The sequence below is a fragment of the Oryzias latipes genome, chromosome 17 (genome assembly GCF_053564925.1).
Source record: "Oryzias latipes strain Hd-rR chromosome 17, Olatipes_Hd-rR_3.1".
NCBI classification, from domain to species: Eukaryota; Metazoa; Chordata; class Actinopteri; order Beloniformes; family Adrianichthyidae; genus Oryzias; species Oryzias latipes.
The window spans coordinates 6,765,358-6,787,907 of record NC_136253.1 but is presented as its reverse complement, the minus strand read 5'-3'; the positions used below and the strand labels follow the sequence as shown (position 1 = coordinate 6,787,907).

The following is a 22,550-nucleotide window of genomic DNA, read 5'->3' as shown; positions in this document are numbered from 1 at the left end:
GGAAATTAAAATAAAAAGTATTTTTTTTAAATTAAAATTGTAAGGTGTTTTTTTAGGCCCAAATAGATAGGAAATCACACAAAAACAAAAACTGGAAGACACTTTTTTTCCCTCAGTTCTCAGGAGGATAATTAAATATATTTACTATACTAAATAACGCACAACATTTAACTGAAATATTTTTAGGAAGGATTGAAATGAAAAATGAAAACACTAACTCTTCATCTCTTTTAATTGTTTTAAAAAAAGCATAATTCAATTCAAATGTAAAACATAAAAAATATATGAATTTTTTTATATCTTTACGGCTCAAAATCTGGTAGCTTGATGTTATTACCATCCATCATCTAGCCATCTTTAAAAACCACGGAATCTGTAGTGGGGTCACAGGGTTGCTGGAGCCAACGCAGCTACTGTTGAGTGAAGGCGGGGTTCATCCTGAACAGGTCAGGGCTACACAACCACACTCACATTTACAACCACAGAGAATTTATATCACCTATGAAGCATGTTTTTGGACTGTGGGAGGAAGCCAGAGTTCCTGGAGAAAACCCACGCATGCACGGAAAGAACATGCAAACTCCACACAGGAAGAACCAGGATTTGAACCAAGGCTTCTTACTGTAAGTCACAGTGTTAGCCACTGCTTAACCGTCGTTACATAAAATTTAACATGGACTAAAATAACTAAATAAAATTGTGTGATTAAAAAAAAAAGACATTAGTTAAGCAAAATAATTAAAGAACGAGAAAATAATTGAAAGAACATGCTAACCCCTTAAAGCAGCATGAATTGGGAATAGTTTTTGTTCCCAGAAAACATTTTAATATCATGGATTGGACGTCTTCAACACCTGTTATTCATTTATTTTTCTTCAGCAACACTCTGCAGGCCGAGGACACCCGTTGTAGATTGAAAAGCAGTTTCTCATTCTTGCTGGGTATCAGATTTCAGCGTCCAACAGTTTGGGGCCTCCTTTGTTTCATTTCTTGTTCAACAATGCATCGAATGTTTGAGAAGGTCACAGGCAGGCTTAGGCAGCTCCAGCTCTCGTTGTTTGCTGTAGTGATGCAGAACGTGCCAGACGTGTTTTGAAAGAGCTGACGTTCTTCTTCGGAAGAGCTGCCTAAAGAACCGAATATCCTTTTGCATTTTCAGTCCTGCAACAGACGAGCACGTTATGGCAAGAACTGCAGTACACGTGGACTGCAGCAGATGCTGGACTCTAAACGGAGCTGATGAGCTCCTCTTTCAGCAGGACGGTGCTTTCCCAGCCAAAATTCAGGGGGGGAACGTTCAGCTTCGATGGTTCCTGAGATACTGTTAATATTTATAATGTTGAGGGTTTCAGAGCTCATACTGTGGTAACATGATGCAAACATCAGAGCCGGGATTGGAAAACACAAAAAGACATTTTTAACACAGTCTGGATGCATGCGGAAAAGCAGTGATGATTACCCAATGGATGTGTTTGTGGGGGTATTAAGGCAACAAAAGAAAAAACACGTTAAAGGTGTTTTATCAAACATTTCATGTGGAGGGAGTACATCAAAACAACACATGCTCTCCATTTAAAAGGAAAAATATGAGAAACATTGTCGAGAGTCAGACTGCACAACACTAACCATATCAGAAATATGGAGATTTTAGACCATTTTGAAATGAAATAAAATCTAGTCACAAAGCTATGTTTTCTCGATTTAAGGATATTTTTTCCATAGGAAAGTGTGTTGATAACTCATTTTTCTTGCAGAGCAGAATATAAGACTTTTTCTCTTATAAACGAGTTTTACTTCCTGAAGATTCCGTTTTTGCTGTGTGGGTGAAATTCATCATCTTTGCTTTCATTCCATCGTGTTTTAGATTTATTTTAGATAGAAAAACACTTGTTTTATTCTTTGGGGGGGTGGGATTGCATCACAGTGAACAGGTGCCCCCCATTAAAAGTGCTTGGCTGTTTCATAACCGCTGTGTTGTCTCCATCGCTTTCTTGGCTGAGAAGCGTCTGGAACCCATAAAGAATGTTTAGGCTGTGGTATCATTTCGATGGCAGCCACAAGCTCACAATCATTCCATCTCCTGCATGAGAGAAGCTGTCAAGAGCTGCTGGAAAAGCCCAAATTTGGTGAGACTGCTTGTGATCATGTGTGCTTTCCTAAACGCTGCGGTTGAACTCCGAGCTAGTGGTCATTCCAACACGTGAAACAAATTAGGCCTCTGATCATCTTTTCTGGCACGGCCTGCTCCAAACCACAGCTGCAGTGGCGAAATGAGGTCGGGATTCAACATCACAAAAAAAGACAAACAAGCTCTCATTGTGCGTCTGCTGGAGGAGTCCGAGCACGCTGCTGTCGCACGCCAATTGGGAACATAATCAGCGACAGAGCACCCTGCTGCTTTTGGAAAACGGACAGGCATTACAAAGGGAATTTGTGTGTGGCAGAGACATTGGCATGGGTAAATGTTTTCCTCTTGGCATGAATGAGACGGTCAGTGAACACCGAACACCTGTAGACCCAGTGGAGCAACAAAAACAACTTTGTTTCCCCAGGAAATGATGCGTTTCCTGACTTGGACAACACCAAGCTAAGCGTGGACGATGGGCAACCAGGAACAGAAACATTTGGTATTATATTTTTGACGTGTACTGCTTCAGATAATTATATATATTTGCTTCAAATAAAACCCCTGGGTGAACAATGAGCGTCCATGTCACCAAATTGTTCTTTATTTGGCACGTGACTGGGATTTAGTGGACTATAACTGTAAAAATACATTATTCATATACACCTCTAGTAAAAACACTATTGAAAACATCTAAAATATACAGTGAACAGTAACAGCATTATAAAAACAATCTGCAGGAGTAGAGGAGGCATCGAGGGGAGTATTTTACAAGGAGGGAAGCTAACAGAACAGTCGTTGATTCCTCTGCGCTCAGTTCTCTGGTTTGGTACCAAAATGTGCCCAGCCTTCAGAAGAGACAGTTCAAGCACTTCACAGCCTTGCTGCCGTAGTCCACGCACTCCGGCCCGATGCACTGGCAGCAGGCGTTGTGAAACCAGCGGTACTTCGACCCTCCCATCGACTCACAATACTGTTTACACTGATGGATGGACACGCAGTCGTCAAAGTAGACCACCGTGCACATGTTTTCTGAAAGGGAAGAACACGAGGCGCTCAGGTCAGCATGAATCAAAAATACAGCAAACCGGGTTTTCTAAAACGAGACGTTTTTTTCTCTTTGACAGAGTCTCCAGTAGAAAGAACATCAAATGTGAGGTCCAGAACGGAACCAGCGACCGGAAAGGCAACGTCTATTTCCAACTCAAACACATTTGGCCAAGAACCAATCAGTTTGAGACTCTGAGTTTGAGCTCGTGTTTTATAACCAAAGCTTTTCCACGAAGAGCTTTTCAAGCCAACAACCACAAAAACGACCAAAACGGTGAAAATAAATCTTCAATAAGGGAAAGATGGAGCAGATACGCTTTACGGCAACCTAATGTCAAAGGAAACTGCTCCCACTGATCGTCTTCACAGCAGATCTTTTCTGACATGAAGCTGAACTGTTTAAACCACAAAACTAACAAACTGTGAGTCGACCGGATGAAACATCGACTGTCATGTTAAGAACAACGTGTTTTCTACATTCTACACTAACTAAGTACGTTTAGTTTGAATTATTTGAACATAAATATCATGGTGTTAATTAACCTTTTGAAATGACATTTTCCTGTAAAAAAAATGCCACCATGTTGATTTGCAACAAATGCTAAAAGTAAATGTTAGGAATTGACTACATTTAAACTGATGTGAAGCATGGTGGTGGTAGTTCCATGATTTCAGTCTGTGTTGGGACGGATTAGTTCAAAAAAAAGCAGGACTTAAAATGTGCTACCAAAATTGCCTCTTTGAAATGTCAGGAGTGTCAATAAGACAGACGTTTCTTCCAAATTAAAACGAGCATTTTAAATTGTTGCTGTTGGGAAAAGGTGATTTAAAACGGTGTTTCTCAATTGAAAACAGTTATAGATTTGTCCCAGCGCTTTCTACACTTCGATGCTCCACTACTTCCTTACAACTCCTTTTTTTCCCCACTGATCCATCCTTTTTTTAAAAGGATAAAAACAGACGTTCAAAGAGCAATCAGGCGTCTTCTGGTCGTTACCTTGATTGTCGTAGCCGGGATGGAGACTGTTCCTGGCCTTTGACACGTTGGGATCCTGGCTGTCGAGCGACTCCAGGAAAGACACCAAGTTCTCGTGATGTGAGAGCTCCTCGGCGACGGGGAACGACACCACCATCATGTTGATGGGAGCGTCACCCTCCGTCAGAGCGCGGAACAGCGAGGGGATGGGGCGGTGCAGCTCCTCCACCGTGCTCTTGGATGTCGCAGGAGAGTCGTTGTAGTTTTTGGGGTTACACATTCCTGAAAAAAAGGCAACAATTGGGATGTTAAAGTCCCGCTCCGATCAACCTTTCATCTATTTTCAAAGCATTTCCCAATGTTTTTTTTTTTTTTTACTTACAATGATGCCGTTTTTAGCCAAACTAAAAAAACTCGTTTTCTAGAACATATAGTTTCTGCAGAGCGGCAGGAGTTCATCAGAAATTCCCCTCTGAGTTGTAGGCGGGACTGTTGGCCTGGAGTAAGCCCGCCATCACTTCCCGGGGTCTATCTTTTACACACCTTCTGCTAGCTTACAGCCCCTCACACCACAAGCTAAGAAAATGGCGAGCAACATCAGAGCTGTCCATCCGTCCAGTTCTGATCCAGATTCCAGCTCAGACCAGGTAAACAAAGACGTTCATGAATCTGTTTGTCTGCAGGTGGATGATCAGAACGGAGCAGAGCAGGGAGGTTATGACCCGCCCAGATTATTTTCCACGTCACAAAATACTCAGAAATGTGGCCTAATTTTCTTTTCATTTGTTCTCCATCATCAGAAAAATGCTACAATAACCTGTTAAAAACACCCAAAAGACCATTTTCATTGGAGTGGGTCTTTAAAGAACAAGATCCACTCTGGGTTTGAGAGCGCTTTGATTTCAGTCAGACAGAATTTATACGTTTTAAGGCTCACTAGAGGAAATGAGCAAAACCACCTCTGTCAAAAGTGTCTCGTCTCAATTAAAGTCTTTGACACTTCATTGAAGTCGCACACACAGTAGCGTTCTCACGAAGAAGTCCCCACATCCGCAGATATGATCTTCCTCACTGCAAATGAGTCAAAGTGAATTATAGCGAAGGGGTAAATAATTTAACGGGAGACGGATTTTGGCAGAGGATTTGGATTACAAACCCAGAGCCAGAGCAGCTGGTTTAGATAAAACATCCTCATGGGTCCTCCCTCCTGCTCCCTTCCCTCTGTCCTGTCCTCCAACCGCTCACGAACACACTTCAAATACTTCCACGTTCAGCGGCCAGAACCGGTCCTCAGCAGCAATAGGAAGTGGACGCAAGAATAGCGGCGAAGAGGGAAAAATCAAAACAGAAAGTGCAAAGGTCTGTCCCAGGCCGTCCCAGGTGTGTGGGAGCAGGTCGGCTCAGGAGAAAAACACAGTGGAAGCAGAGAGTTCGGCTCTCAGGATCTGCTGTTCCACATGAAAGCACCTTCAGAAAGACGGCCCGTCATGAAGTATCGCGTTATCTGTCTGTCAAAGCTGGACTGAGAGCTCAGCATCACACAGGAACAGAGCGAGGGGCGGGGCAACCAACAGGGCGGACTCAAAAAGCAGAATCAGTGTTCAGAACTGTAGGTGGTCATGTGACCCGTCTGTGGTTATTGGCCTGATCTGAAGCTGGTCCATCCAGACTCAGGATGGCGTTTCCAGAAAGGGACTTACTTGACGGTTGTCCTCTGAGCACAATTTTTAGGGGAAATAGAAAGAAAAAAAATGAGATAAATAAAAACCCAGGACAGGGCATTTTTATAAACATTAAATTAAGCCACAGACAAGAGAAACCTGTTAGAAATGAAGCTTAATTGTGTTTATTTATCCCGTTGTTCTCTCTTTACACTGAAATACATTGAAAACAACCCTGTCATGGTCACCTGGTGAGCTGCCTTCAGCCTTCATGTTCAAATAAGCTTCAGTCTGAACATCAGACGATTGTTGACTGGAATGGACTCCACTTTCCAACAGAGAGAAACACTAAAAGTCTGTCCAGTCAACGGAGATCTGATGCAGCAACAGAAACACTGTGCGACATAAAATCTGCCATAAACATTCAAATCACGACAGCAGAGCTCAGCGGTCCCAAAACAACCTGAAGTTCAGTCTGGAAATCCTGTAAAAAAAACAACAACTAAAACATCATGTTTTTATTCACACAACCCTGAAAATGATCAGAAACAGAGTAAAGACTCAAAGAGGCACAAAAAGCAACAAAACCACAGATATAAACTGAAACTTGAAGAGGTGATTAATGAAAAACACAAAAGTACAAAGACACACAAAAATCAAGACGGCATACAAAGCGACCACAAGAAGATGCAACATGACTACAAAGAGACAAAAAGGACCACAGTCGTCCTTAAGGCTGCAAATATTCCTCAACGTGGGTTAGAGGCCTTCATCATGCCTGCATCAAAACATCCCTCCTCTTATTTATTTCCACCCCAAATCTGTTTCTAATCCCGCCTCAGCAGGTGTGACGTAGAAATGATTGATTTCACATGCATGAAGGGTACAGATGTGCCTGTGACTCATATGTTCTCCACTCGCTGGATGTCTCCTCTGCTCATAAACGTCTCCGTGCTTTGATCTCCCAGAAGACCTCTGCTTGGAACAGGCACATCTGTGCACCCACAGACACGTGATCGGCGTTTCTGCTTTCGCTCACCTCGCACGCCTCTAAATTTGCACAGGAACGCCAGGCGCTGCGCTTTGTTTGATATGTGTGGTATTTGTCCTCCAGAGGACCATCACTCTGTGCTTCTGGTGGCTGAAATCACTTATAACTGTACACCTTCAGGGTGTAAAGCCTCCTAGTCCGTCCATGCAACGTTATTTAAAAAACAATAACTGTAAAAAGGAAAGTATAAATCATTAAGGATGGCTAACCCTTTCATGAGGTGTTTGGTTACTTTTTTCAATGACAATAATGTGTATGTTATGGTTCAGACTTTGGATGCTTTCTTAAGACCCTGTAAAATCTGATTTATCAAAGAATTGAGAGAAAAAACGCAAAATATGTTTCAAAATCTTTTTTTTGTTTGTTTTAGAAATAGATAGTAATAAGGATAGAATGGTTAATTTTGTATGTTTTTGCCCACAACAATGTTGGTTTCAGAATAAAAAAACACCTCACTTAGCCACTCTCCACGCGCAGGCCCTTAATAATAATCACGACAGTAATAAAGCACATTTAGAAGATAGTCTCCTGCAGCTTCACCCGGAGTGCGTATTGGTCCAACCAGCAAACGTTCAGCATGGCGAAATCTGCTATAGCTGTTGATGGAGCTCTAGCTGTCCTTGAACAGCTAAATCAGTTGCTGCAACTAAGGACCCGAAAGACGGGTTAGTATTGAGCTAATATGTGCTAAAAACATTAGCCGTGGAGGTGCTTAAAACTCTGTGCTGGCAATGAGCATCTTGGATGTAAATATGTGGAAACAACATCAGCCTTTATTTTGTCTGGACACCACTGGAAACACAAATTCATATGATGTTTTAGAGTTTCTCAGATCGTAGCAGCACTTCTGCCTTTGGCGATCTGGAGCTTTGGATCGCGGGGCTTCGCGCTCCTCCATGCGAAGCGGCTGCCGGTCTGAAGACAAAGCTAGTCCGGGAAGTTTGGACAAAACGCTGTGCGTCCGAAGGAGGACCGCAGAAGGCGGAAATGCTGCTACGTAGTCCTGAGAAAATGTGTAAAACCATCAGAAGTTCACAAACGTCACAAAGCCCCCTTCTCTGCCGCTAACACAAAGCTACACTGCTCCTAGCATGAGTCTCTTAGCAGCCGGAAACATGGAGATAGCAGTGACGTCATCGCCCCGCCTCCCCTCTGGAAATGCTTATTCGAATTGACTTATGCGGCACCATTCGCAAGGTGGATGTGAAAATGAAAATGCAATCCCCTCTTTGCATTTTCGTTTCAGTTGTGACACAGAATAAGCGTTTTTAAGTAGAAAAGGAAAAAGCATTTTTAAGTACAGTAAACCCTTGTTTTTCGCGGGGGTTACGTTCCATTAAGAACCCGTGATAGGCAAAATCCGTGAAGTAGAAACCTCTATTTTTTTTACAATTATTAAACACTTAAATACTCTTTTATACATTGAAAAGAAAGAACAAACCATTTTACAGGCTCAAGCATTTGTTTCACAAATAAAAGTACTTTAGAAACGTTTTTTTCAACAAAAAACTCCTGTACTGTCAAATAATAATTTAAATCATCAATGTGAACATAAGGCTTCAAATCGCGGAGATTAGCCCCCCCCACCGGGACCCGAGTATTGGATTAAACAGGAGAAAATTTAAAATGATTATGAAAAAAATACAAAGTACAGTTGGACAAATAGTGACTCAGGTGTATTTCACTGCTCTTCAGTCTGAGCCGCTGCATCCTGACTCCGCTCTGCAGTGTTTTCTTCTTTTGTGCAGCTGTGTTTGTTCAGGAGAAGAACATAGTGATGGGCAGTTGTTGTGGCTCTTTTTTCTATGGGTTTTAGAGAAACTCGAAATTGCAAGAGAATGCACGTATATAATTTAAATTTGGCAAGCTGATTTACGTACGTGTACATATTAAACTGCAACATTATTGACGCACAAGTAGAGAAGATGCAGAGTGACTTTTTAGCCAATCAGAATGCAGAACACAATGCACGATGCAAATCCGTGAAGTAGTGAAACCGTGAAAAGTAAACCGCGTTATAGTGAGGGATCACTGTATTGATTTTTCAATACTTTTGAGTCATTTGATGCAGTTACATTTTGAAAATGAAAAATTATTTCTGTTAATCCATTTTAATTGTCAAATTAGACATTTCTAAATGAATTTTGCTACACATTTACCAGAGAACTTTTAGAAAAGGAAATGTCAAAAACCATTTTCTTTATCATTTTAATTAAGTGACAGAATAAGCGGTGTTGAAGAAGAAAATGAAAAAGCATTTTGGTGGATTGTTTTTTCATTTGAATTTTGAGTCAAAAAAATGCAGCTTCATTTTGAAAATGAAAAAGCATTTCTGGTTTTGACTTTTATTTTGAATTATGCAACAGAATCGCTTCCATATTCTTAGCCCTCTCCGAGTAAACTATATCCATATATATGATGATATATTACCTTTGACACATCAAAAAACACATTTTTAATAAATAGAACTTATTTTTGGAGCTAATTTTCCAACCAGAAGTAAGACGACTCGATCTCTGAGGCTTTGCCTTTCTCTCCTTGTGGATACCGCCCATTTCCCAACATAATCATAGAGTCGGCCTCAGCAGCGTATTTGTGTTTCAGCCACAAAAACAAACAATAAAAACCTTACAACATCCGAACTTGTACATAGCTGGATGTCCATATTGTTCACAGAAAATGAAAGCGTTTAGTCGATCACCGCTAGCTCTTCTGAGAAAGTGGGTGTGTCTGTTAGCCTAGGCGCAGAGCTGGCACAGACTCTTCCTGGAAGGGGCTGTTCCTCACTTTGGGATGTCCCAATGTGAGAACCCCCTCCTTTTGGTGGATTGGGAGGGGCTGGCCCTCAGAGAGCAGGTTTTTAGAGAAATACTCAGATGTGTGAATGGATCCAAATACCACTTTGGGGTCGATTTTAGTGAGGAATGAACATTAGAATACACTTAAAAGCTCAATCCACACCTCTGGATGGGGTTCCATTTGCGTCGACTGCATGAATGAAGTTAAAAGCTGCATTTTTCACATCAATCCAACAGGTTCAACACATTAGAGGAAACCTGGGCTGCTAGCGAAAACACTTTTAAAATGAAATACCTCGCAGGCAGAACTTTTAACACTCCCTGGTGTGCTGAGGCCAGGATCAAAGCCCTTCCCGCCAGAGGTGGGTGTCGTGCACTCATGCAAGCTTGTTACCATGGCAACAGGCAGACTCTTTTGGGCTTACTGCACCAGACGCCCTGGCTTCTTGCAGATGGTATTTAAACCACGACATGCGTTTAGGCGCCATATTTGGTTAAAAAAAAAGATTTTAAATCAAGTTTGTGCTTTATATGAACTTTTGGTTTTAAAGTACCTGATGAACAAGCATTTATTTTGAAAGTCTTGCACAACAGAACATGAACCCAGCGTCAAAATAAAGCAGCGCTGTGGCGCCTGGTGTTTTTCAGATGTTCGGTTCTTCAAGGATTATCGTGTCCCACAGGTCCAAACTAGCTTCAGAGGGAGGCGCGGGCTGGGAGGTTTTTCCACCAAAAATGACGCACACGCGCCCCGTGACCCTTACTTTGTGTCGCTTATGGCCGTGACACTCACCCACGCAGTCGCAGCACTCCTCCCAGAGGTTCCCCAGACAAAGCATGCAGTCTTTGCAGCAGGAGCAGTTGTCATCGGAGGGGCGGCACTGGCAAAGCTCCTGCAGGAAACACATGGAAACACGCATCAGCCCAACGCCGAACGCCATCAAACACGGTCGGCGGCGGCGGACAACAGGCCAGGAGAAAATGTCTAATTCCTTTGTCCTGATCTTATTTTTTGGGATACTAAAGTGTGTTATTTAAGTGAAACTGTTTTTCTGCTTTGATTTTGAGTTTATCTGTCTCTAATAACTCAACTTTACTCCCCGGACAATATTTGTTTACTGTAATATGTTGCATTTGAAGAAGTCATTAACACATTAGTCACATTTTCTTTAGTTAACCAAAGTTTGATGAAATCCAACACAAAGAAAGTAAAGACATTAAAGACAGAAAAGTCTAAGAAGGCATTGTTACATATGACAAACGTGTCTCGGATGTGCAGATCACAGATGTGTGAAAAATTCCGTTTCAACTGGACTTTATTCCACAGAAGGAGGAGCCATCTTTAAATCTTTTTGTGCGAATGCTGTTTGTTTGTGTTCCTGCTTAGCAGTCGTGGGATGAGTTCATCTGGTTAGTAACAAAAGAGCAAGTGTCTTTACATGCCGTTTGCTCAGACAACAACCGCAGAGCTGGTTACACCACAAAATGATTTTACAGCCCCAAAGTGAAATGGCCAAACACGGCAGCGTAAACAATTCAGCCCGTTATAAATCATATTTAGTAAATCCATCAAGCCAGTCAAAGGGAAAACTTCCTCTCATTAAAAAGATATGTCTGACAAGTACATACAAGTGCAGCAGCAGTTTTAGGCACGGGCCGTACGGGCAATTGCCAGGGGCGCCAATTTAAAGGGGGTCGGCAGCTCAGTGCTTGGAGAAAAAAAAATCGGCACCACTATAGGCTTACTAGTATCTGTTATATCACAGAGTGGCCTGAAACCTGCGAATTGGCGCCCGCTGCTTGCGCTCCTGTCTCTGAGAAGGCGGAGCAAATGTGTGTGAAAAAAGGGGAGGGGTCAAGGGCGCACAGAGCGCAACCACGATTGCACCTGGATCATGGCGAGCCTTTAGATGACTCAGCTCATGCTAATAATGTCATTCTTCATGAACTATTGTAGACCATTTTGATGACGTGTCTTTATTTTCCATCAATTCTTTCTTTGTCTGCCTGTGGTTTAGTTGGTGTCAGTATTTGACATACAGACAGCAGGTAATGCAGGAAAACAGCTGCACTTTATGAGATCATAAATAAACTATAGATATTTTTTATGATTGGATTGAGATTTTTTGGAGGATTTTTACTGTTGGTGTTGCACAAAATTAGGAAAATGGCAAATATTTTTGGAGTAATCAGTGATGAGTTCTATCATTTATTTTTAATGTTTTATAAGACCTAAAAATGATTTTCACAATAACAGGTTTTTTAAACATCAAATCCCTCTGATCTGTTTCACAAAGACACACACAGGACGTCACACACCAAGAAATAAAATTATTGATAAAAAATGATGCCAGGAGTCCAGCGCAAAAATAAACAACAAAAGAGCAAAGAAAACAGAATGATTTAATTTGTTATTTATAATTATTAACATTTCCAGGCTTTGTTTGTTTTGTTCTACAGCATGTTAAAATTTGTGAGCAAAATATTATACATTATTATAAGTTATTTAAGGTTTAACTTGAGATATTCAGGATTAATATCAAATATTTAATTCAATTAATGTTCCTGTCTGTTTTTCATCAAATTCATGCATTTTTTGATTAAACGGCCAAACAAAGACAGGGAACACAAAGGTTGTCGTCAAATTGTGTGTTTGTGGGGGGTGGGGTGGGGGACGCTGTGCAAATGCTTGCATTTCCTTTTGAACGTGAGTTTTTAAAGGTTTTTAAAAATTTATCACACATTTTTAAGTTTCAAATTAATGTCTAAAACTTAAAACAATATTTAAATTATCTTCTGTCTCTGATTTATTTGTCTAGTTTGATAAAGAATGTTGTCATGTCCAGTTCTTTTACACAACTGGCTTCTCTTTTTTTTCTCAAAGAAGTTTTTGTTTTTAAATAATTCACAAATATGAAAAATACAAAAGAGGATCAGGGAAAACTGAATTTGACTTTCTGCTCTCAGTATTTAGAGGTTAAAGTTTCAGGAAGAAATGATTCGTATCCATAAACGGGTCAGAATTCAGGAAAAAAATGAAATTACAAATTCTGAATTTTTTTATTTCACCTGTAAAAAAAAGCATTTTCTGATTTAGATGAAATAATGTGAAGACAGACGGAACAGAGTGTCAACAGCGGGACAACAACATCTCCCCCCCGTCATGATGATGACAGGAAACAGCTTTTGGTTTCTTCAGATTCCAATCATGTTCCCTCCAGAGAACATCCGTGTGACGGTGAAGACGGCTTTTCATCACTATCCGTCAGAATTCGTTAGGAATCGGGCCGCAGGTTCCAGCAGGCCGTCAGCACACCCTCATGTTTACCCCACGTCCCACTCAGACAACTATGCAGGACAAAAGCTGGACCTCCGCGGCTTCCAACGGGAGCGGGCGGAAAAGTCTGGTCCAGAGAAATCCCAGGAACACTTTCAACCCGGGGGTGCCTCCGCATTGTTGTGTGGATCACGGCGAACGACAGCTCCCGTTTTCTTGTGGTGGGGAAAACGTCGGACGCTCGGATAATGGAAGCTTCTCCTAAATATGGTCAAATGTGCTTCACTCTGCTGCTCCCACTGTTGAAGTGAACGCCGAGGAAGCCACAAAGATAAAGATGGAGCAGCTCCTCTTCCTCCCCTCTGACTAAACAGGGAGCACATTCCTCAACGTCAAGGTCACACGGATGGGGGAGGGAGGGGAAAGGGGGGAGGAAAACACCTGGAAAGCAGAACAGGGCCGCGGCCCCCACAACCGCTCTCCCCGCCTCCTTTCTTAGCCTCCCCCTCCTCTTCTCCCATTTTCAGTTTGTCTACCTTTCTCCTGCCAGCCCCCCCTTTTCCCCCCCTTCCTCCCCCTTGCTCCTTTTATATGTCGGCAGAAAGCGTCTCCCCCACGTAAAACAGTCCCGGCGAGGATAAAGGCCTCTCCGGTGACTCACCAGTGAAGGATTGCAAAACCACACACGGCTCACCTAACGACCGGCCTCGCCGCCCCGCAACCCTCTGATCAGCGTCTGATCCCACGGCTAATTATGGCTCTCAGAGGGGGAATTATAAGAAACTAAGCAGCAAAGCATGTGCCTCATATCTCACTAATCAGAAAATAATACCGTTTCAGACACAGAGGAGCGAGAGTCTCGGGGGAGCTAGCCCGGCACCAGCAGCAAACATCCAAAAGCACCAACACCAGCGAGGCGTCACAGCAGCTGCAGAGCCGACCGAAACACGCCGAATGCAGACAATGCCAGGCGACTTTAGTCACAGAGGAAGCTTAAAGGGAAAGCAAAACTCTCAAATCAGAGAGGAACGACACCTCAAAGAGCAGCAGATGGATTTGTGGCTATTAAAGTCCGAACACCGAAGAACAGCAAAGCCTGGATTTAAATATGGAAAAGGTTGGGATCCGCGTGAGCTCGGGGACGCCGCTCGAGGCCGTCGGCCTGATCGGTTCCAGCAGCTTCCTGCAGATCTCCAGACCCGACTGCTTTCAGCATCCGGAGATCTTTTGGTCATTTTAGGACCAGAAGGCTGTATTCCGATGGTCCTCAAACGCACCGCAGCCCTGCAGGTAGACCAGTGGAAGCAGACCGAATGCTTTGGTCAGCGCGATTCGGGAAACGATGGACACTCGAAAACCCAAGAGGTTTGGAGTGAACGTGTTGTTTTTCATGAACATCCTGACTATTTTTTTTTCCTTGTTGGACTTTCCTTAACCCATGTGCTATCTTGTGGGGTCCAGATGACCCCACTCCCAAGACCCCACTAGACAGTGCGCTGAACCTTTTTTCTTCAATGATTTGTGATCTTCACTGGTGTCCATGGATTACATGAAATCTTTCCACCTTTATCCACCTTTGTCATGGTAGGGAGAACACGTCAATGCAAGGGTGGGGTCATCTGGACCCCACAAAAAAGTGCAAAGGTCAAAGACCCAAGCTGTACCATCCTTGGAGGGGATTCTGCAAGACTCGTCTTGTCTGGACATCTTGGATCCAAAGGTCATTTTTTTAAGCAGGAGTCTGGATTCAGTAGTGAGGATTCCCTTTCTCATTTTCTATTTTATTTTATCAGAGGATTGGGTTTTGTTTTGGTCCGGTCTGACAAAGGAAAAAGACAAAACTTGAAAGCAGAGTTCATATCTAAGCACCAACTGTCAGAATAAATGTACGTTTGGTTCTTGAAGTGAGAGCTGGTGTTCTTTTTGAAGGTGGAGCTTTTTTTGTCACAGCAAATCTCCTAAAAACCTAGATTTCGGACTGAAGGACTAAGTGATTTATAAACTCAGAGGTTTTAAATTCCCTTCTGCAGGCGAGTGGTGTAGAGAATTCAGAACATGCAGGATGCGTCCAAAGACTGTCACACCTCCGAGTCTCCATTTATTTAAGACGCAGGTGGGAGGCCGGCTCGGTTCTGCTCTTCGTGTCCAGGTTCACCCTAAGAGTTTGAGTTTGAATGATTCTTTTGATTTACTGTAGACCCCAGGAGATTTGTAACAATTCAGTCCAGGGTCATCTGCATAACTATGACATTAAACAGTAATAGTTTACATATTCAGACCCACACAACAAATATGGAATATCAGAAGTCCAACAACTAAACCCTGTGGTACTCCAGAACCTCCCCCAAAGTTTTGGGTAACTATCATAAAACCAGCTGTGTTTTCTACCTGAAAATGATTTCATATTCCTCAGCTGTATCTGCACACTTCACCTTAATCTATCTTAGCAACTGATTTAAACACTTTTGCGTTTTTAAACATTTCTTTTGTACATCTTAAAATGGGAAATAACTTCAATGTTATTTTCTTTACTTTATGTAAAGCAAATAAATAATAACGTGTCTCTTTTTTCAAATTAAAAATGCAAAACCAGGAAAACTTAAAGTCTTTTTAAAAACTAAAATCCATAGATAGAAACCTTTTAAAGACAAAACATTAAGTTTCTATTAAAAATATTGGCCTGAAAATGCTAAAAACACACCATAAAGGATCTACACTGACCAAAAATATAAATGCAACACTTTTGTTATTGCTCCCATTTTTTATGGTATGAACTCAAAGATGTGAAACATTTTCCACATACACAAAATAACCAGTTCTATAAAATATTGTTCACAAATCTGTCTAAATCTGTGATAGTGAGCACTTCTCCTTTGCCAAGACAATCCATCCCACCTCACAGGTGTGCCATATGAAGATGCTGATTAGACATCATGATTATTGCACAGGTGTGCCTTAGACTGGCCACAAGAAAAGGCCACTCTGAAATCTTCAGTTTTGTTTTATTGAGGGGGTCAGGGGACTCAGACAACCAGTCAGTATCTGGTGTGACCACCATTTGCCTCATGAAGTGCGACACATCTCCTTCGCATAGAGTTGATCAGGTTGTCTATTGTGGCCTGTGGAATGTTGGTCCACTCTTCTTCAATGGCTGTGCGAAGTTGCTGGATATTGGCAGGAACTGGAACACGCTGTTGTATACGCCGATCCAGAGCATCCCAAACATGCTCAATGGGTGACATGTGCGATGAGTATGCTGGCCATGCAAGAACTGGGATGTTTTCAGCTTCCAAGAATTGTGTACAGATCCTTGCAACATGGGGCCGTGCATTATCATGCTGCAACATGAGGTGATGTTGTTGGATGTACAGCACAACAATGGGCCCCACGATCTCGTCATGGTATCTCTGAGCATTCAAAATCATCAATGAAATGCACCTGTGTTCTTCGCCCATACCATAACCCCACCACCACCATGGGCTACTCGATCCACAACATTGACATCAGAAAACCGCTCACCCACACGACGCCACACACGCTGTCTGCCATCTGCCCTGAACAGTGTAAACCGGGATTCATCCGTGAAGAGAACACCTCTCCAACGTGCCAGACGCCATCGCATGTGAGCATTTGCCCACTCAAGTCGGTTACGACGACGAACTGGAGTGAGGTCAAGACCTCGATGAGGACGACGAGCATGCAGATGAGCTTCCCTGAGACGGTTTCTGACAGTTTGTGCAGAAATTCTGTGGTTATGCAAACCGATTGTTTCAGCAGCTGTCCGAGTGGCTGGTCTCAGACGATCTTGGAGGTTGACATGCTGGATGTGGAGGTCTTGGGCTGGTGTGGTTACACGTGGTCTGCGGTTGTGAGGCCGGTTGGATGTGCTGCCAAATTCTCGGAAACGCCTTTGGAGACGGCTTATTGTGGAGAAATGGACATTCAATTCCCTAGCAACAGCTCTGGTGGACATTCCTGCTATCAGCATGCCAATTGCACGCTCCCTCAAAACTTGTGACATCTGTGGCATTGTGCTGTGTGATACAACTGAAGATTTCAGAGGGGCCTTTTCTTGTGGCCAGTCTAAGGCACACCTGTGCAATAATCATGCTGTCTAATCAGCATCTTCATATGGCACACCTGTGAGGTGGGATGGATTGTCTTGGCAAAGGAGAAGTGCTCACTATCACAGATTTAGACAGATTTGTGAACAATATTTTATAGAACTGGTTATTTTGTGTATGTGGAAAATGTTTCACATCTTTGAGTTCATACCATAAAAAATGGGAGCAATAACAAAAGTGTTGCATTTATATTTTTGGTCAGTGTAAGTATCTAAATCTTCATTTAGATTTAAAAAAATCTCAGTTAGCTCAAGACCCCCGTTTCCCTGACCGCGTCACCGTGGCCATAAATGCAGGCGTGTGGAGGAGTCCACCAGCATGTTTTCATGGCAGAGAGTTCTGAAAAACCTTTCATGACTTCTACGGTGGCCCTGAGGGCCAAATCAAATCAACACATTGCTTAACATAAAAACAGATTTAGGATCACAGCGACAACTAAAAACAAAAGAAACAATAAAAGAAGCAACCGAACATTTAGAAACCAAAACAAGATTCCAAAAACCAAAACGCAATAATTCAAAGTTACAGAAAACAAAAGTGGTTTTAGAAATCTAAATAAAATGTTACAAATCGAAACACAACAAGTGGAAAAGGCAGGAAGTAAGGAACATAGCTGCTGGAGGATGATGTTTGTTTTTCAACCTGAACGTCTTTAGGGTGGCGATATCTTCTGAAAGAGGATGCTTCTTTGAGCTTCAGGCCACGCCCACTGCAAAAATTCAGGGGTAGATCCATCAACTCCTCACCAAAGCATCCTTCTGCTTTTCCTCTTCTACAGAAATTAATGTCATCATTCAATCAGTGTCATCCCATAATATCTGCCTTTTTACCAACATTTCATTTGGTTTCTTTATTTTTCTTTTTTACATTTTGGTTTCTGGAATATTGTATTGATTACTAAGATGTAATGTCTTCTTATCCGTTTTCAGTTGTTGCTGTGATCTTTAAAGGACCTGAATCATTTGCTGTTTTTAACCCTTTAAGAGTAAATTATATTTATGATCATATATCACTTTTGGAACACTAAAGAACTATTGTTTGAATTAAATATGAGTTAGTTTGGAAGCTAATTTTCCTACCCAGAAGTAAGACCATTTGATCTTTGAGGCTCCGCCTTTCACTCCCATTTTATGTCGCCATCCTAGAGTCGGCCTCGGCAGAGTGTCTGAGCTTCTCCCACAAAAAAAACTAACAACATCCGAACTTTTACAAAGATGGGCGTTCATATTGTGCATAGAAAATAAAAGCGTTTAGCCGATCACCGTTAGCTCCACAGAGAAAGTAGGCGTGTCTGTTAGCCTGGGGGGCGGAGCTGGTAGCACAGTTTCTTCTTTGCTGTTCCTCACTTTGTGATGTCACAATGTGAGGACTGCTCGTTTTTATGTGTAGGGAGGGGCTGGTGCTCAGAGAATGGATCAAAATGCCACTTTTGGTTTTTTTTGTGGGGAATTAACTTTATAAAACACTTAAAAAGTTGGTTTTGCACGGTATAGGCCCTTTAAAATGTTTAGAGCTGACGTGATTTGCAGTTCTGGCCCAGCGTACACTTCTTACTCTTGATGACAAAAACAGATTCCCTGCTCAAGGTCCTCTTACCGAGCACCAAATGTGTTTTGCGTGTAGCTTGTGGAGAGCATGCAGTGAGAGGACGGACTGTAGGCTGAAAACTCATCATTCCGATGACATTTAGGAGAATAAACAGTTCGGATCTAATGGACGGACTAATGGAAGCAAACCGCTCTTCCAACCGCACGTTCACCACTGAGATGGATGAGCTTATCTGAAAACCATCCTATTAGGCTGCTCTTGCTCTCAAGTGGAAACCAAAGCAATCAGTCAGCACAGCAGCGCCGAGCTGCAGCGTGACTGAAGCAGCGCGGATGGAAAGGGAACATGTGCTGCCTCGTCCTGCCAAGCAGGCGACCGCTGGCTTTCAAACCCGCGGCCCCACCCTGCTGCACAGCCCAGGCTGTACTGCAGTGCACACACTTCTGCAGCTCCTCAACCAACCTCCCACCACACACACACACACCTCCTCCTGACCTCAGCCCACTCCTCCTCCTCCTCCTCCTCCTCCTTCTCTAATGCTTCTCCTGCTCTCAGGGGTTTTGGGGAATTCAGACAAACGACTTGAGATGGCAGCGGAGCGTGAAAGCCAGCGTCAGACCGCAGATCCAACTAATCAAAAGCAACACGGAGCGTCTTACAGACAGGCTGGAGGTGGAGAAGTTTCTCCTTCACCGCGCACGCACCATTACTCTCACCTCTGACAGCTAACAAGTTGGTGTCAGCCGGGTCGCCGAGTGTGTCCTGGGAGCGGGTTCAACGGAAACAAGCCGCCTGGAAGCGAAGGCGAACAAGAGGGACTGCAGCGTTCTGGAGAGAGCCCAACCAGAGGGGGTTCCAGGCAAACAGGCCACCAAAGAAAAAAACCAAAGTAGCAGAGCAACCTCCACTGCGTCATCACGGCTCCCGCTTACACGACAACCAGGAAAATATCTTAAAGATGTGGGGAATTTCCTCCTTGGTTTTGGTAAAAATGGCCAGTGATGGAGCAGCTACCAGAATACCTTCATCCAGACCTCACCGAAGTTCACCAAACCACCATAAAGCAAAGCAAAACACACAAGGCGCGTTGTTTATTTCACAGTTTGGGTTTCAGACTGCAAATCTGCACATTTCTCTAAGCAAACCCACCTCCGCTGTGCGGACAAGCTGACCACAGAGGTGCCACCAGACAGAAATGTGCTTCAACTGATAAAAAACAAAAGGCTTTAACGAGAAAACGTCTATGACGAGGCTGCCTTACTAAAAAAAACAAAAAACAGATTTAAATATGACAACTGAAAGGTAACTCCTAGACCTCCTGCTTTGGTTTTGTTTGTCTGATTTCAACGTCCTGCATGTCACCAGGTGACGGCGAGTCCCTTCAAGCTGCAGTTTCTGAGCGGCTCTGCTCACTCCAGACATCACAAGACTGTTTCACAACCCCCCCCCCCAAGCCACAGCACAACCGGCTCTGCACAAACACCGCACCACAGATGGTTAATGGATGCTGACATAACACCAGGAAGCTGCAGTTCCTTCGCATCTCTCCATAAAACGGGTTTTGAGCACATTTGCACAACAAACAGGCGAGTCGTAAAGTTAGCCCCCAAGCCTCTTTTTGTAATTACAGACAATTACGGCTAATCATTGGGCTTTATCAGATCTGAAAATTAGAAACGAGGAACATTTTGTTTGTGCACAACAATAAAACCATGCAGGGGGCCTGTTTGGAGGCTTTACCTGTCAGGGATATTTCAGAGCATCATGGGAGGTCTGGCTGCAGCAGCACATCCCATGCATTCACACTTCCAAATACAGATACCGATCTCAGCGGATTTAGTCGTTTGCATTTCTCATCTCGGAACAAAAGGACTGGTTTGCATGCAAAGCAGCAAACTTCCAGCACTTAACAGTAAAACATCCCCGCAGTTAAAGCCAGATGACGGCCTTAAAGTGAAACGAGCGCCCAGGTCCATGACCGGACCTTAAAGATGGTAATGAAGAGGCCATGCAGGCTCACAGACAGGCCAACACCTTCACCGCGCTTCCTGGAGGGACCTGAGCTGGGTGGCACCCTTAACGCAAACAAACCGCAGCTTCCCATGAGGGAGGAAAGAATGACACGGAGGGAGCCGTGCTGGAGAGCCAGGCAGGCAGGCGTCCCAAAGGAAGCCTGTCATAAATCCTAGAACCAGCAGAAGGTCTGACAACAGATCAGCCTGGACAAAATCCACGTCTACGCTGAGGAAAACTTCCAGACGACTCCTGGCTTATCCAAAGAATGCATCTGCATTCTTCCCCAACAGATGCCATCTTTGTTCTGGGCTCCAGATCCGCATCTCGCCCAGGCAGACTCAATCTGGACGTTGGCAGCTGAAGCTCGCGTGTTTACGGCTGTTTGATCAGCCTCGTGTCTGGATGAACGACAGTCTGCTTCATGCAGGAGGAAGAGCTTACCTGGATGAGACATTTGCTGACGTCGCTGGCGCAGAGGGCTTTGTTGCAGCCAGAGGTCAGAGACAGTCCTGACAGGACGAAGAGCAGAGCAGCAGTGGCGGGGAGGATCAGCTGAGCAGGCCTCATCCTGAAGGCTCACCAGCACGGATCTGGAAACACCTACAGCAACACAAAGAGGACACAAAAAGTCTGAGCTTCTGCTTCACTTCAGGAACTTTAAACTCGGAAAGGCGGTTCTGGCATCCATGAGGTGGACTTTCTATAGGAGCTCTTCAAAAGATGTAAATGTATTGTCCTGAAGGAGACAGAAGTCACTCAGAGCCATCAGTGCCACACTCACATCTGGCAACATCAGCTCAGTTGGCCCGTTTCTTAGCGCACGTGCGGCGCCTGAACGCGCTGTGCGCCCTAGCGGCTCCGCTATTACACCCAACATTCTGTTTCTCTTCTCACGAAAGAAGGAAAAAAGCGTGAGGAACATGAGCTCCCTCATTCCCGAGCGCCTTTCTTTACCTCTTTTCTCTCCCCCCTTCGCTTCACTCCAAACTTTCTCTGAAACGCACGCAACTGCGACAGGAGCGCGCGCGGAGGAGCGAGGAGTTAGGAACGTTTTTACTTCGACTCACCTCACGGCGCTGTAGGAAGTCGTGTGCTTCTCTTCTGGGAGAAGGACCGCGTCTGTTTGCTCTTTGAACTTCTCCAGGATGGTTTGGTGCCGCCGCGCAGTGTCCACTGTGTCCAGAGGGCGTCAGTCTGCGCGCAGCACAAAGCGACAGGCAGTCGGGCGCCTTAAAGGCGCAGACTCCATTTTCTGGAGAATGTCTGCGGAGGCAAAAGCCGGGCCTGAGGCCACACCGACACCAGCTGAAGGTACCGGGGGAGACCGAGAGGAGGGGCCCGCCAGGCCGCCTCAAAGGATTCAGAAAGTGTGCGTAAAAGTGCGCAAACCCCCAAACTTTTCCCAGGTCAGACGGGCTCTGCTGCTCTGCGCGAGCCTTCTCCGTCCACCCCCGCCTCATTAGAGAGCCCTTTGTCTCCCCTCCAATCAGCGGGCTTTGAGGGAGCGCTCTTCAGGTGAGAAGTGTCCGGCTCCCCCCGGAGGCGCGACTCCATGAGGGCCTCTGGGGCCCCGAGCTGGAGCCCCACAAGGGCTGACATCTGCGGGTGCACAGCCTCCAGAGGGGCAAGAGACACCGGAGTAGGTCAGATTTTTAAAAAATAATCTTTTCCTGCTGCTCTAAGGGGACAACACGAGCCAAAGGTCAGCGCGCGACGCGTTCTGACCGAGTTTCTTCCGTTTTTACGCCTTTTCTGCTTCAACAGAAACAGAAAGCTGAACTGATGACCTGAGAGGCGCACGTGGAGCGCGTGACAGTGGAGTCACGTGGTTCATCCCTTTATAAAGTCTCGGATCCTCATTTTCTGACCAAATAAAAAAAACTCTCAAACGGACTGTAAAAAACAAAAATCAGTAAGAATGGTG

The 22,550-nt window shown here is 44.0% G+C and overlaps 1 protein-coding gene across 1 annotated transcript; it reads right to left on the bottom strand.

Moving 5' to 3' along the window:
* Window positions 1-2,706: 2,706 nt before the first annotated feature.
* Window positions 2,707-22,349, bottom strand: twsg1a (twisted gastrulation BMP signaling modulator 1a). Its single transcript, XM_004078614.5, has 5 exons — window positions 21,694-22,349; window positions 21,068-21,226; window positions 10,455-10,554; window positions 4,173-4,433; window positions 2,707-3,157 (listed from the first exon to the last, which is right to left on the bottom strand). Exons 2-5 carry the CDS (start codon window positions 21,191-21,193, stop codon window positions 2,976-2,978), a joined length of 669 nt encoding a protein of 222 aa, XP_004078662.1. The 5' UTR covers window positions 21,194-21,226; window positions 21,694-22,349; the 3' UTR covers window positions 2,707-2,975.
* Window positions 22,350-22,550: the final 201 nt, after the last annotated feature.